The 15,483-nt window shown below is 36.9% G+C and overlaps 1 protein-coding gene across 6 annotated transcripts in view; it reads left to right on the top strand.

Annotated features, from left to right (window-relative positions):
- Positions 1-15,483, top strand: part of ADGRV1 (adhesion G protein-coupled receptor V1) — a 593,238-nt gene that overhangs the window by 201,306 nt on the left and 376,449 nt on the right. For all 6 annotated transcript variants that reach the window (XM_054488480.2, XM_063664978.1, XM_063664980.1 and 3 more), the window contains 6 exons: positions 3,144-3,399; positions 4,550-4,752; positions 6,012-6,188; positions 6,549-6,731; positions 8,984-9,163; positions 12,906-13,070. In XM_054488480.2, coding sequence (XP_054344455.1) covers positions 3,144-3,399; positions 4,550-4,752; positions 6,012-6,188; positions 6,549-6,731; positions 8,984-9,163; positions 12,906-13,070 — 1,164 coding nt within the window. The remainder of the gene's footprint in view (positions 1-3,143; positions 3,400-4,549; positions 4,753-6,011; positions 6,189-6,548; positions 6,732-8,983; positions 9,164-12,905; positions 13,071-15,483) is intronic.

A 15,483-nucleotide genomic window follows, 5' to 3' on the forward strand; every position in this document is an offset into this window, starting at 1 on the left:
AGACAATTTGCTGTAGCAAAGGGTGATTCCCAATGAGGAGCACAGAACCTGTTGTTCCTAGCAGCCCAGGGATGGGTACATCAGCCCCAAAAAGGGATCCGGGCAGACGACAAGATTATCCATTACTTGAGAATAGTATAAAGTTGGAGCTGAGATTCAAGAATGGAATCAGAATGAGCCAAATAAGTACATGATTAACAACAAGAGGGATCAGAGAGCCTTTTGTTCCCAGCTGGAAGATGGGTTGTCTTCTTGGCTTGCCTTTGGTTTCATAGATTAGTCTGTGTATATTGCCCAGATGCTTCTCTGAAGAGTTCTTTTAAAGGAACTCTCAAGGAACTGTCTCAAAAAAAGGACAGGTATATATCATGGTTCACCATTTCTAGGTTTATGTATTATTTCAAAGGTGATTGGAGCTTCTGTATATTAAGAATGTTATAGCAAATTCTATTGCGTTTAATATTTACTTTAGGTAAGCTGCCAAAACTATAAGTTTTGTCTGTCAGGTTCTATATGTTCTGATTTATATTTCTCCAATTATCATTTCTTATATAAACATGATTACAATTATTTCTAATTTAAATATATAATGGTACCTTAAACATAGACTATATTTTGGAAGAATTAATTATTTCATTCAGGGAGCTAGTACATCTTTTTTCTGTAAAGGGCCAGATAGTAAATATTTTAGGCTTTGTGAGCCATTTGGTCTCTTTCACTACTACTTTGCCTTTGTAATAGAATTGTGCTAGGCAATATAAGCAATATTAGCAGACAATATAGGCAGCAATAGACAATATGCAATTGAATGAGCTTGGTTGTGTTCCAGTAAAACTTGATTTATGACAAATGGGTTTGGCCATTGGGCAGTAGTTTTCTGACCTCTGATTTTATTAACAAAGCTCTTGAATTTATTTTTTTAACTTTTATTTTAAGTTCAGGGGTACCTGTGCAAGCTTGTTACATAGGTAAACTGGTGTCATGGGGTTTTGTTGTACAGATTATTTCATCATCCAGGTATTAAGCCTAGTACCCATTAGTTATTTTTCCTGATCCTCTCTCTTCTTCCACCTTCTACCCTCGAATAAGCCCCAGTGTGTGTTGTTTCCCTCTATGTGTCCATGTGTTCTCATCATTTAGCTCCCACTTATAAGTGAGAACATGTGATATTTGGTTTTCTGTTCCTGTGTTAGTTTGCTAAGGATAATGACTTCCAGCTCCATCCACGTCCCTGCAAAAGACATGACCTCATTTTTCTTTTATGGCTGCATACCTGAAGAAAGAAATACCATTCAATATAGCAATCCCATTACTGGGTATATACCCAAAGGTATATAAATCATTCTATCATAAATACATATGCATATATATGTTCATTGCAACACTCTTCGCAATAGCAAAGACATGGAATCAACCTAAATGTCCATCAACGATAGACTGAATAGAGCTTTTGAATTTATATTCTCCATTGCCTTTTCCAGGTGGAAAAATGAATGTCAGCAAAGGTAGATCCATCAGCCTATAATGCTAGTTTGAATAATTATAAATAGTTTGTAGCTGCATTGCTGGAGAGTGGTGTGTGAGGTGGGAATCAGTGAAAAAATGACATTCAAGAAGTCCTATCAGCAATGTCTTCAGATGCTTTTTAGCAAATTTGGATTTGACTCTTTAGACAGGAGAGACACAAAAGGAGAAGACAGATGCTATGATTTGCATCTATCCCTATCTTTCTCTCTCCACCTGTGTTTTAGTTGATTCATTGCTTAGTGATATATCTGTTCAGAGTTAGTCAAAGGAAATAATCCGGGCAAAAGTTTTGTAGAGAAAAATCTTTAAGCTAGTATGCCACCCGATTTTATTTTTATGGATCTTTGTATATGGTATCTAGAACTTAGATTCCCGGAGAGACTATATACTTTATCTTAGAATGGAATTCAGGCTCCTATATTTGACAATTTGGCTGCATGTTTTTTTTTTTTATTAGCTTAAAGTTTATAAATGGTTTGCTTTTTCCTTTTTCCTAACAATCTTCTGTTAATATGAAAGGCATCTGATTTGTAGAATCATATTATTATGTTGCTTAAATATCTCTTGCTATTTAAGTTACGGGTTTAATAAAAGAAAATCAATTTTTTAAAATTATTATTATACTTTAAGTTTCAGGGTACATGTGCACAATGTGCAGGTTAGTTACATATGTATACATGTGCCATGCTGGTGTGCTGCACCCATTAACTCGTCATTTAGCATTAGGTATATCTCCTAATGCTATCCCTCCCCCCTCCCCCCACCCCACAACAGTCCTCAGAGTGTGATGTTCCCCTTCCTGTGTCCATGTGTTCCCATTTTTCAATTCCCATCTATGAGTGAGAACGTGCGGTGTTTGGTTTTTTGTCCTTGGGATAGTTTACTGAGAATGATGATTTCCAGTTTCATCCATGTCCCTACAAAGGACATGAACTCATCATTTTTTATGGCTACATAGTATTCTATGGTGTATATATGCCACATTTTCTTAATCCAGTCTATCATTGTTGGACATTTGGGATGGTTCCAAGTCTTTGCTATTGTGAATAGTGCTGCAATAAACATACGTGTGCATGTGTCTTTATAGCAGCATGATTTATAGTCCTTTGGGTATATACCCAGTAATGGGATGGCTGGGTCAAATGGTATTTCTAGTTCTAGATCCCTGAGGAATCGCCACACTGACTTCCACAATGGTTGAACTAGTTTACAGTCCCACCAACAGTGTAAAAGTGTTCCTATTTCTCCACATCCTCTCCAGCACCTGTTGTTTCCTGACTTTTTAATGATTGCCATTCTAACTGGTGTGAGATGGTATCTCATTGTGGTTTTCATTTGCATTTCTCTGATGGCCAGTGATAATGAGCATTTTTTCATGTGTCTTTTGGCTGCATAAATGTCTTCTTTTGAGAAGTGTCTGTTCATATCCTTTGCCCACTTTTTGATGGGGTTGTTTGTTTTTTTCTTGTAAATTTGTTGGAGTTCATTGTAGATTCTGGATATTAGCCCTTTGTCAGATGAGTAGGTTGCCTACTCAAGAAAATCAGTTTTTAAATATTCTTACTACATAGCGACAATTACAAAATAAATAACGTCTTCTTTCTTTAAAATTCTAGATTTCATTTACTGAAGGCCAGGTACTGTCAACAATCACTCTGACTATTCTTGCTGATGATATACCAGAGTTATCAGAGGTTGTGATTGTAACCCTCACCCATATCACCACAGAAGGGGTTGAGGACTCATACAAAGGTGCTACTATTGATCAGGACAGAAGCAAGTCTGTTATAACAACTTTGCCCAATGACTCACCTTTTGGCTTGGTGGGCTGGCATGCTGCGTCTGTCTTCATTAGAGTAGCAGAGCCTAAAGGTAAATATTGTTAAATATCTTTCAAGTTTTAATGAGAAGCTTCATTGGATAATTTAATTCTAATATTTATAAGGAATGTAAATTTCTCTTTTTATATGACTTTTTCAGTTTGACAGGTCATACTCAATCCTTTTTGTTTATTGTTGTTAAATCTGGTAATCATGTGAAATCACCTAGCAGTAATGTTATAGGAAATGTGTCTTTTAAAAGATACATTATAATAGAAATATTAATATTTTAGTTGTGAGTACAGTAGAAGTGACTGTTTTTTATTTTACTTTTTCTTTTTCATCATTCGTCTGTTCTCTTTCTTCACTCAGCTATATTTTCTATAGATTTTCAGTAGTTACAGAGAACAATGAGCAACACAATGAAATGTACTGGCACTAAAGGTATTAATTGTTTAATCCAAAATAGTAATTAGAATAATTTTATTGTGTGAAGTGTACAGTGGTCAGTTTCTCTTTTGAGTACTAAAATCATCACCCAAATAATTATTCATATTAGCTGCTGGTGAAGGTTCTAAGATTTTCACATAATAACATGGACGTCCAGCTTTCAAGTACCTTTCATTTGAATAGTCAATGGGAAAAATACAACATGTGGTTATGTTCCTGGGTCTTTAATATGGCAAATTAAGTTTTTAAAATCTAAACAATGAAATAAAAGTTAGGTGCTGTGAAATACTTTGAGCCTCATGATAGGCACGTCACTGTAAGAACAAAATCACTCTTAATGATTAGTCATTAAATGACTTTGTATATATAATTTTTCATTTTTTGAAGAATCTTTTGAGCATTTATAATTATCATCTCTGTTCAACCTGCATATCTGTACTTCCCTAAGACTTTGCAGCAATTTCTGTTAAAGTGTATGACATGTGCAACATAGGAGGGTGCTTTAGAGAATCAGAGGTGGGGGATTAGAACTGGGATATAATGCTAGGAGTGGATGGTGATTCTCTGCCCAACTTTGGGGACCGGGAAGACCAAGCCCAGAATGATCCTTGGGAGTATACATTGTCTTTGTTTTACTTCTTTTTCCTTAACTGTCTACAAGGGATAAAGTAGAGTGTTCCACTCTGGGTCCTTGAAACAGCATTGACAGCAAATAGAAAAGCCTATTTACTCGTGGCATGTTTCTCTCACAGAAAACACCACCACTCTTCAGTTACAAATAGCTCGAGATAAAGGACTACTTGGGGATATTGCCATTCACTTGAGAGCTCAACCCAATTTCTTACTGCATGTCGATAATCAAGCTACTGAGAATGAAGATTATGTATTGCAAGAAACAATAATAATAATGAAAGAAAACATAAAAGAAGCTCATGCCAAAGTTTCCATTTTGCCGGTAAGTCAAGGCTACAATAAATGTGATCTAAAATAAAGGAAAATGCTCTTAAGTAAAGTTGTGATGCTCTTGTAGGTAAAAATCTTTTTTTTTTTAATAAAAGGATGCTTTTAAACATAAAAATGTAAGTATTCTACTGTTCCCACCCACCTAAATATTTAATAATGAATGAATATTTTATAACTGGCTGGCAAAAATGATGTCTATTACTTGTATTTATTCTTGAACTGGAATATTGTTTGAATGAATTTTGAAGCACTGAATTTAGATTAATTATATCTGATTGGATCCACTGTAATTTTGTTTTGTCAGTTTTTAAACTAATGACAACAAATGAAATGCCCAAATCAATCTGGTTATTTTTATTATTCATTTAATAGGACAGTATTTTCCTTTCATGATATGATTACTTGAATCAGGATTAGTCTTCAGATGGTTTAGATCTGGTTTTAGCTCTCTTTATGTATCCATGTATGTATGGGGAGAGAGAAAAACAGAGAAAGAGGGGGAGAATATGTGACTATATCAGTAATGATGCACAAGAAATTTTAATAGTGGATTAGTGTTAATGATATTATAAAATAATAACAAAATGTTGTGTTTTATATTATATAAATAGTATTAATCTTATATATTATATACCATAGAATATATGTTATTAAATATATATGATATTATATAATGTTAGTGTTACTAATAGTGATATTAGCAGTTTTAGGTAATAGTATCTCCTGCAGAGTATAATTTGGGAAAGATATAAGGGATGGGATAGAAATGAGGGTTTTTTCCCCCCTTTTTAGGGTGTTTTTTATCTCTGGAAATTTTTCATTATGCAAAAACTAAGAAATTTTTAAAAATTAAATATAGGCATATCTAGATTTTCAAGTCTAGAGCTTTTGCTTTAAAAATGTATGTAGCATTTACCAGTGTTTCCTGAATTTTCTTTTGGGATATTAAATATGTAAAACATACAATAGAATATGGTCAAAATTTCAGGATAGATTTTTAAAAATTATTTTATTTGCTAATGAGTGTGAAGATTCCATTGAAACATCTCCAGTGAGCTAGAATATTCCGTAGATTCTGAAGTGGTCAGTGGGAATGTATTAAAATATAACAAGAATCTTTTTTATGTCTGACAGAGCTGCCATTCCTGTGAACAAAGTCAGTTATTTCTTTACTGAAAAATATCAAGTATTCAATGCAAGTTAAATGTCTTAAAAAAAAATGAAACACCATCTTTTTCCCCCATCCCCCAGGATGACCTTCCTGAATTGGAGGAAGGATTTATTGTCACTGTCACTGAGGTGAACCTGGTGAACTCTGACTTCTCTGCAGGACAGCCAAGTGTGCGGAGGCCTGGAATGGAAATAGCTGAGATAATGATAGAAGAAAATGACGATCCCAGAGGAATTTTTATGTTTCATGTTACTAGAGTGAGATGAATTTTCATTTGTTTACAGTCATACAGAGGCCTCTCCCTGCTGATTTGGCCAGTGTTTTATAATATGTTTTCTGCAAAACATTTAGCTTTGCCTGTATTTATTTTTAAATAAACAAATAACCAAATTTGTCTTATAAACTAATTCTTAGGTTTCTTTGGGCTAGACCAAAGGATTCAACAAGTTTACTTTCATTAAATTAAACATAAGAGTTCAGAAGACCTTTTATGCATGTTTAATTTCTACTTTAAAGGGTGAAGTATAGAAAGTTAAGTAGAAACAGTAACTTTAGAAAGGTGACTTACGAGAGTTACCATTTTATCTTCCCTTTCAACTTATATTCTTTATTTAAAGGGCGCTGGGGAAGTTATTACTGCCTATGAGGTGCCTCCACCCTCGAACGTTCTTCAAGTTCCTGTAGTCCGGCTGGCTGGAAGCTTTGGGGCAGTAAATGTTTATTGGAAAGCGTCACCAGACGGTGCTGGCCTGGAAGACTTTAAACCATCTCATGGGATTCTTGAATTTGCAGATAAACAGGTATGCCAGTCATTAACATATTAGCCTTTTTGAGTTGTGCTTCAGACATTTTGTAGGCATCCATCAAATGACTGTACATTAGTGCTTGCTAAATGCATTATACTCTAAATGTTTCTATGTTAATTCAAACAAATATTATTAATTGAAATACAATTTATTAATGGGCATAGGAAGAGACTTATAAAGATACAACAATCTTACCCTTTTCTGAACCCCCTGCCCCAGTTTTATTTAAAATAAATAGAAGTTACAAAACAGGATAATAATTGACTTAGAAGTGCCTAACAATGTATAGAAAACTGTCTGATGAACTAGACTCTTCCTGTGGACTGTAGTTTCTTTTATCTTTTATTTTGTTTCTTAATGCCAGTAAATATAGATATTTATTTAGAATTTGCACTAGAAGTGTGGACAGTTTTTACTTAATATCTAAAATGCCCTTTATAATTAAAAAAATTGACTAAAATAAGAGAAAATGAACAAAATAGTTAAAACTTGAAAAACTGAAAAACAATATTCTAGATTTAGGCTAACCAGTCTTAAATATGATAAAACATTCCCCAAGAATTACAAATTTTGTAAACTTGGCATTTTGTAATATGTAAGAATAAGATCTTTTCATACAATTTTTTTATCGGTAAGTGGAAAAGTCATATGAACAACCATGAAAATGTTAGTAACTTTAACTAGCACCTCTATCTACAGGTAGCCTTATTTTGGCTAGACAGATTACCAGAGTATACGTCAACTTATTAGTTGCTCATGGGAGACAGTAGTAAATGCTGTTAAAAGGTAAGCATACAGATATAGATTTTCCTACAGAGAAAAACCTATTATTGTTAATATTTTTGAAATCCTGAGCTTTTAAAACAGATTTAGAACTTGAAACATTTCCTAGTAAAAAGAGTGGAATGCAATCCCAGCACTTTGGGGGGCTGAGGCGGGTGGATCACGAGGTCAGGAGATGGATACCATCCTGGCTAACACAGTGAAACCCCATCTCTACTAAAAATACAAAAAAATAAGCCGGGCGTGGTGGCGGGCACCTGTAGTCCCAGCTATTCCGGCAGCTGAGGCAGGAGAATGGTGTGAACCTGGGAGGCGGAGCTTGCAGTGAGCTGAGATCGCACCACTGCACTCCAGCCTGGGCGACAAATCGAGACTCCGTCTCAAAAAAAAAAAAAAAAAAAAAAAGTGGAATGCAAGTCAATGAGATTCTTATGTTAAAAGCAGAAACAAATACATTGATTATTCATTGAAGCAGCCTTCCAACTTTAATGACATTATCAGCACTTTGTCTGTGCATGAGGTTCAAGTTCTATCATTAACCAGAATCCTTAGGATCATGCTTATTCTTAAAACTCACATCCTCTAGGGAAGGGACTCTGTATTCTACAGCACAGATTTGAGGTACAGGCAATTTAATTAGCTTCTATTTGAGCATTTGATTTTATTCATGTTTCTACCTGTCTGAGTGTGATATCCAGGTTTTTCACTTTTCTCTGTTGTTAAATTAAAGATTTTAGGTGGATTTAACTTCATTTTCTGATAAATGTCTGTGTCAGAAACATTGGAATATTTTTATGACCAATAGTGAAACTGCAAGCTAGATCAAGTTTTATTTATTTATAAGTTTATAAAAACTTTTAACATAGACTCAGAAAATTGAACTAAATCCTGATTATAAACATCCAGGAAAAGCAAATTTGGGTTTTCTTTCTGCCTTTCTTTTTGACTACATTTCAAGAACAATATTTGAAACCAATGGGATTTATTTTAATTGTAGAAGACAGTGGTAATTTTTATGTAAGTTTCATATCATGTAATATTAATACCAAGCATACTGCATTTTATGTTTGTGCAATGGTGTTAGAACCTGCTTGACATTAAAAAAATTTTAAGAATAAAGATTTATTGTTTTTAATCTGTAAATAATACTCTTATCACATCAATAATGTTTTATCTTGAAAATAATAGACTGTAAATTTCTGACTTTGAAATACCATAAATATACACAACTTTAAAATGCCGTAAATATACATGCCATAAATATATACAACTTTAAAAGTATTACAAATATAATAAGCAAAAAGAACTACTTTTTAGTACCATGTTTCTGAGATTTTTGGTTTCAGCTAAAAAATTAAAATATATGTAAGCAAAAACTGTGATTACATTACTTCTTTCCTCATTTTCTATCTTCCTCCTTCTTTTCCTCCCTCTCTTTCTCCCTTCCTTCCTTTCTTTCATAGGTTACTGCAATGATAGAAATCACCGTAATTGATGATACTGAATTTGAATTGACAGAGACGTTCAATATTTCCTTGATCAGTGTTGCTGGAGGTGGCAGACTTGGTGATGATGTTGTGGTAACTGTTGTTATTCCACAAAATGATTCTCCATTTGGAGTATTTGGATTTGAAGAAAAGACTGTAAGTTAAATATATCAGGGGAACGCCTTGTTTCAAGCTAGAGTTTCATGGAATTTTGAGTAGAAAGTGTCTTACATTTTTGTTTTGAAAGTCTTGGCCAGGCATGGTGGCTCATGCCAGTAATCCCAGCACTTTGGGAGGCCGTGGCGGGCAGATCACGAGGTCAGGAGAGTGACACCATCCTGGCCAACATGGTTGAAACCCCGTCTCTACTAAAAATACAAAAATTAGCTGGGTGTGGTGGCACATGCCTGTAATCCCATATACTTGGGAGGCTGAGGCGGGAGACTCGCTTGAACCCAGGAGGCAGAGGTTGCAGTGAGCTGAGATCACGCCATTGCACTCCAGCCTGGCAACATAGAGAGACTCCATCTCAAAAAAAAAAAACAAAAAAAACCAAAAAGGCCGGGCGCGGTGGCTCATGCCTGTAATCCCAGCACTTTGGGGGGCCGAGGCGGGCGGATCACAAGGTCATGAGTTTGAGACCAGCTTGGCCAATATGGTGAAACCCCGTCTCTACTAAAAAAATACAAAAATTAGCCAGGTGTGGTGGCACATGCCTGTAGTCCCAGCTGCTTGGGAGCCTGAGGCAGGAGAATCACTTGAACCCGGGAGGCGGAGGTTGCAGTGAGCCGAGATCATGCCACTGCGCTCCAGCCTGGGTGACAGAGTGAGACTTCGTCTTTAAAAAAAAGAAAGAAAGTCTTTATTACCCTTCATGTGTGAGTCTCTTCTCAAGGATCTTTTGAGTGGGCTATTGAATTAAGGGCCAATCCTCCAGCCTGTGCACACAGTTTTGATAGTAATGTGAGCTCTTAATATTGGGAAATTACGAAGGGGAACAGATTCCTATTTATTGGGTGTAGTAGACTAAGATGTACTTTTCATCCATACCACCTATTCTCTGCCTGCTTTACTGCCAGACCACCAATCTGGTCACAGGCAAGATTCTGTCATGGGTCTGCATGTTACATCCCACAATGGGTTTAACTGGTGAGGGATTTATATTACCCACTGTTATGCTAGTCTGTTGTGACTTATGTAGAACAAAACACCACAGTCACCCCCCACCCAGCTCATGTATTTCTCTATATTTGTTCTCTCTTACTTCTCATTGGCTGTTTACTTCCAAGACTTGAAAGAAGGAACCCAATTATTATTGATTCAGCCACAAAGAGAGAGAGAGAGGAAAAAAAGGCTAATTAATCATGAAAACTAAGTATTTGTGCAGCCAGATTTGGTACCTAGTACTAAATTATCACTACATCTTAAGTATAAAACACTATAAATTCTATCATAATTATTATTACATGATAACTATGACATAATATTATGACCTTATCTTTCAAAAGAAATTCCAAGGTATGAATTAGCCATAAAAATATTTAGATAATCCCCATATACTCAGCAACTTTTCTGGCCACATATGTCACCATTCCCTTCATTTAATCACTTATAGGTAGTCAGTAATTCACATAGATCACTTTTAATTAATAAACCAATTGCTGAAATACCCATTGTCTACTCTCCTGTGGATGGAAGGCTAGACTGACAGCTTGCCTACAAGGGCTGGACTTCCTGATGCTCCAAAATTGAAATATAACAAATAACTGCCTAATGATTTGGCTATTGAATTTCAACTTCATAAGAAAATAGGACCTGTAAGAGGGACAGAACAAACTTTCACTGTAGCCCAATGAGCTCTTCCTTGGAAAAAAAATGGGCAGCTGTGTTTGTAAAGAGTGTTGGATTGGCAAAAGAGTAACTGTGAGTATCTCTCAAGCAGCAGAAAATTACACATGAGTATGTAATTTATTTTTTATAAAATTGTCTCTTAGCATATAAGTTTAGATTACAAGTTCAGGGTTTAGTATTCAAATCTTCAATTGATGAAACTTCACAATAACGTTTTTCATCAAACTTCTGGACTTGGGCACTGGACAATGTGTTTATAATCTACTTTTATTGTTAGAGAAAATGAAGACCTACACTAGTATTCATAAATAATTTTTGTTCATTTTATTGTAACTGCGGTCATAAACTCTAGTGTTTTAAACCTAGTGTTAAGCACACCTGTTCTGGGAAATAATATCGTTACAGCTACAAATTTTCAATTTGTCTTAGAGTCTAAAGGGAAGATTTAGGTTACCCAATTCCTACTGTATTGTTGAATATGTAAAGCATGCGTGCTTGGGCTTTAATTCATTAGATGTCGATGGCTATTTTGATTGTTGGTGATAATAGTAGCTGCATGATGCTCAGCCCTTTGTGACTTTTTTCCTTGCTTATATCCTATCTTTCCTATCACAAAAGTTTCTTGGTAACGTGAAGTTTATCTTTTAACCTTAATAACCTTATCTTTTAACCTTAATAACCACAATATTGTGCACACAATAAACATTCTGTTAGCATTATTTGGTGACACAGATTAGTTTCACAGCTGAGGTACGTTGAGAAAAGACTGTTAGTATAAATCCATCAAAATTAACAAGCTGTTCACAAGGGCAATGTGGTTAAATATACCAAAGCCCTGGGAATAGCAGAGACCCATGGAAATCTACTTGTGAAACCTAAACTAAAATGTTACATCTGCGGAATCAAAGAAGACTTATATAATGGATTTCCTTTATTTTTTTCTTACTAAATATCACTGGTCCCTGAGGAGTGGTATGAACAGTTTGCAGTCAAAATACCCTAATTAGATTCCAGGCTCCTCCTCTCCAAATATATGTATATATCTGGCCCTCAGATTTCTATGAGTTTCTGTGAGGTTTAAATAAGATAAGGTATATGTAAGAACTGACACACAATAGAAGCTCATTTCAGTTTGTTTTAAATCTGTGCTCTTGACATCAATGCAAATCTCACGAAGAAAACAAAACAAGATTGTATTGCATGTTAAGCTTCTATCCGTCTTGAAAGTGGAAAGCATTGTGTTATATTTTCTGTTTGTATAGCAGATGGATGATATAGGTTCAATGAGAACTTTGCTTCACAGAGTCAACATATGTACTTCACTTAAACTAGATCTGTTAATAAGGACTTGTATAAAAAATAAATAATTCTGGTAAATGAATGTATTGAATCTCCTCTCTTTATCTCAGAGTAATAAAACCTCTTTTAAAGTTTGACTCGCTAAAGTAGGTACACCACAGATAATTCAGAGGACAGTTTAGGTCTGTATTATGTGAGGAGCTTGATTGTAGTAACAAAGATCCCCCCAAGTCTCAGTTTCTTCATATAGTAAATGTGCATTTCTTCTTCATGCAGGAATCCTGCACCAGAGTGCCCAGTTGGCTGATGCTTATGGACACCTCTTATTCAACTGGCAGCTCTCAGGCCCTAGACTCTGTCCATCTTGGGGTTCTGTCCTCTTCTAGGTCCTGGGCCTCCTCTCTATTCACCTGCCAAATGGAAAAGTAGAGGATGTGGGGTCTTGTGTGGGTGTTTATGGCAAGAGTATTGGCAGCATAAATCATTTCTGCCTCTATTCTCTGGGTCAGAATTCAGTCACATGCTCTACCTAATTGCAAGAGAAGACAGGAAATGCCAACTAGTTGAGCATCTAGGAATAGAAAGTGGGATTTGGTAACAAATTTTTTCTGCCACATGATAATAACATGTAACATTCTAAATTTTAAAACTGCAGTCATAGTAAACAGAAATAAGATTCTACTTGTTTATCCTGCTCTTTTTTTTTTTTTTTTTTTTTGTTTGGCCTTACTGAATTTTCTTCTTTCAGGTAATGATTGATGAATCCCTTTCATCCGATGACCCTGATTCATATGTGACATTGACGGTTGTCCGGTCCCCAGGAGGAAAAGGAACCGTCCGACTTCAGTGGACCATAGATGAGAAGGCTAAACATAACCTTAGTCCTTTGAATGGGACCCTTCATTTTGATGAGGTATAGTCAGCATTAGCACTCCTGTAATTTTTCCTTAATTTGTCTTTGATTTTCTTTTTCCTTTTTATTGTAAATTCAGGGAGCACATGTGCAGGTTTGTTACATGGGTATATTGCATAATGCTGGTGTTTGGGCTTTTGGTGAGCCCATAACCAAATAGTGAATATAGTACCCAATAGGTAGTTTTCAACCCACACCCCACTCCCACCCTCCCACCTCAAGTAGTCCCCAGTGTCTGTTGTTTCCATCTTTATGTCCATGTGTATCCATTGTCTAGCTCCTACTTATAAATGAGAACACATGGTATTTGATTTTCTGTTTCTGCATCAATTCACTTAGGATAATGGTTCCTAATTGCATCTATGTTGCTTCAAAGGACATGATTTAATTATTTTATATGACTGTGTAGTATTCCATGGTATATATCTACCACATTTTCTTTATCCAGTTCACTATTGATGGACACTAAAGTTGATTCCATACCCTTGCTATTGGGAATAGGTTGACTGATGTCTGATGTTGAGTGGAAGCACCTGCCCTGGTGTGGGCTACAGGCAGGGAAGGATGGTAAGAAGCGATCATGTTGGAATGTATTGGGGTCTCTTGGGGAGTGGTAAGGGGGTGTACCAGCTTCTAGTCCTGAGCCAGCAGGAATGAAGTTTGCGTCCCTCTCGTGCCCCTGTTGCAGGACTCATGACTTTCAATTCATAAAGACTTTGTCCTTTGGCTCCTCAGTGCAGCTACAGGCCACAGATATGCCCCTCTAGAAGCTGCTACCAAAATGGGCTCAGGGCAGGGCCTCTTCCGCAACTCCAGGGCAAGCAACTTCACAACTTGTCTGTCCTCCATTGCTGGGACGCTGCTGCTCTGTGTAAGAGGGGGAGTTGGGCCCTGTTCTTCCTGTAAGCCCAAGTGGCACAGGCTCACTTTCAGCAGGGATTGAGCCACTGAAAAAAGCACACAAAAAAAATGCTTTCTTTGTGTGTATGCACTAAATCCCAGTGGGAAGAACCACAGCTGTGTCTGCAACAGTCTAGAGGGGGAGATGACCCCCTCTCTACGACTGTCCCTAGGCATTGGTGCTGCCCCCTTCAGTGACTGGCCCTATGCCTGCATTTCCTTTGTCCCAAGGGAACTTTGATGGGCTGTGCTCCCCCTCCCTTATGGGCAGCCTACACTGTGGGTTAGATCTCCAGAAGTCCTTTAGCTCCCTGGGACCCACCTGTCACCCGTGCTTCCCAACATCAGAGCCAGTTGTGGGGTATATTTGCAGGAGATCTGGTGGTGCAGTGACTCTAGAGCAGAGAGGTCTCAGGCAGGGCAGTGACACTATGGGTACACAACCAGTATGGCACCCTCCATCTCAGTTTGGGTCTCAGGGAAACATAGGCACGCCTGCACAAGCTAGCAACCTGGTTCTCTGTCCCTGGGAAGTTCCTGAATCGCCACTTATAGCATTGTCTTGGGTCACTAGCACAGAGGGGCTCCTCAGAAGCTTGGCAGTCAGGAGATTGTCAGAGGAGTGAGGGGAGGAGAGAAGCACTCCCATCTACTTTCCATGGGGCTCCAAGCTCCTTGGGGGTCAATCTTTGTGGACTCTTGCTGCTTCCCTTTTCTGCACCCCAGCGTCTTCCCACTGGCCCTCTGACAGATCCTGGCGCTGTTCCCCCAATTTTCTGTTCAGAACTTGGCCTTTCACCGGTAACTTTGATCATCTTCCTGAGGAGAACTGGCACCTGATGTCCCTAGAGAGCCATCCACTCGAGGCACTGAGTGCTGTGCTGTCACTGCTGACGGGAATGGTGACTGTAGTCACCCTGTGTGGCCACACCTCGAGAGCTGTCTTTGATTTTCTTTTGCATAGTATTACTTGTAAATTCATGTGATAATATTTACTATGACTGGGATTCTTTTGGAAATCCATATGCATGATGAGGCGAAAAATTCACACACGACACACACACACACACAGAAACTCTAGATATCTGAAATCAAATTCTTTTTTTTTGAAGTTTTTATTGATACATAATTGATATACATATTTTCAGAGTACATGTGATAATTTGATGCATTCATATAATCAAATCAGAGTAATTGAGATATCCATCACCTTAAATATTTTTTTTTATGCTAGGAACAGTCTAATTATTCTGCAGCTGTTTTGAAATGTACAATAGATTATTGTTACCTATGTCAAATTCTTTTTTTTTTTTTTTTTGGAGACAAAAGGTCTTGTTCTGTCAACCAGGCAGTAATGCAGTGATGCGATCATAGCTCATTGAAGCTTCGACCTCCTGGCTCAAGCAACATTTCCACCTTAGCCTCATGAGTAACTGGGACTACAGGCATGTGCCACCTTGCCTGGCCATTCTTTTTTTTTTATTTTTTTAAAAATTTATTTTATTTTATTTTA

Source organism: Pongo pygmaeus, chromosome 4 (assembly GCF_028885625.2).
Source record: "Pongo pygmaeus isolate AG05252 chromosome 4, NHGRI_mPonPyg2-v2.0_pri, whole genome shotgun sequence".
In the NCBI taxonomy this organism is placed as follows: domain Eukaryota; kingdom Metazoa; phylum Chordata; class Mammalia; order Primates; family Hominidae; genus Pongo; species Pongo pygmaeus.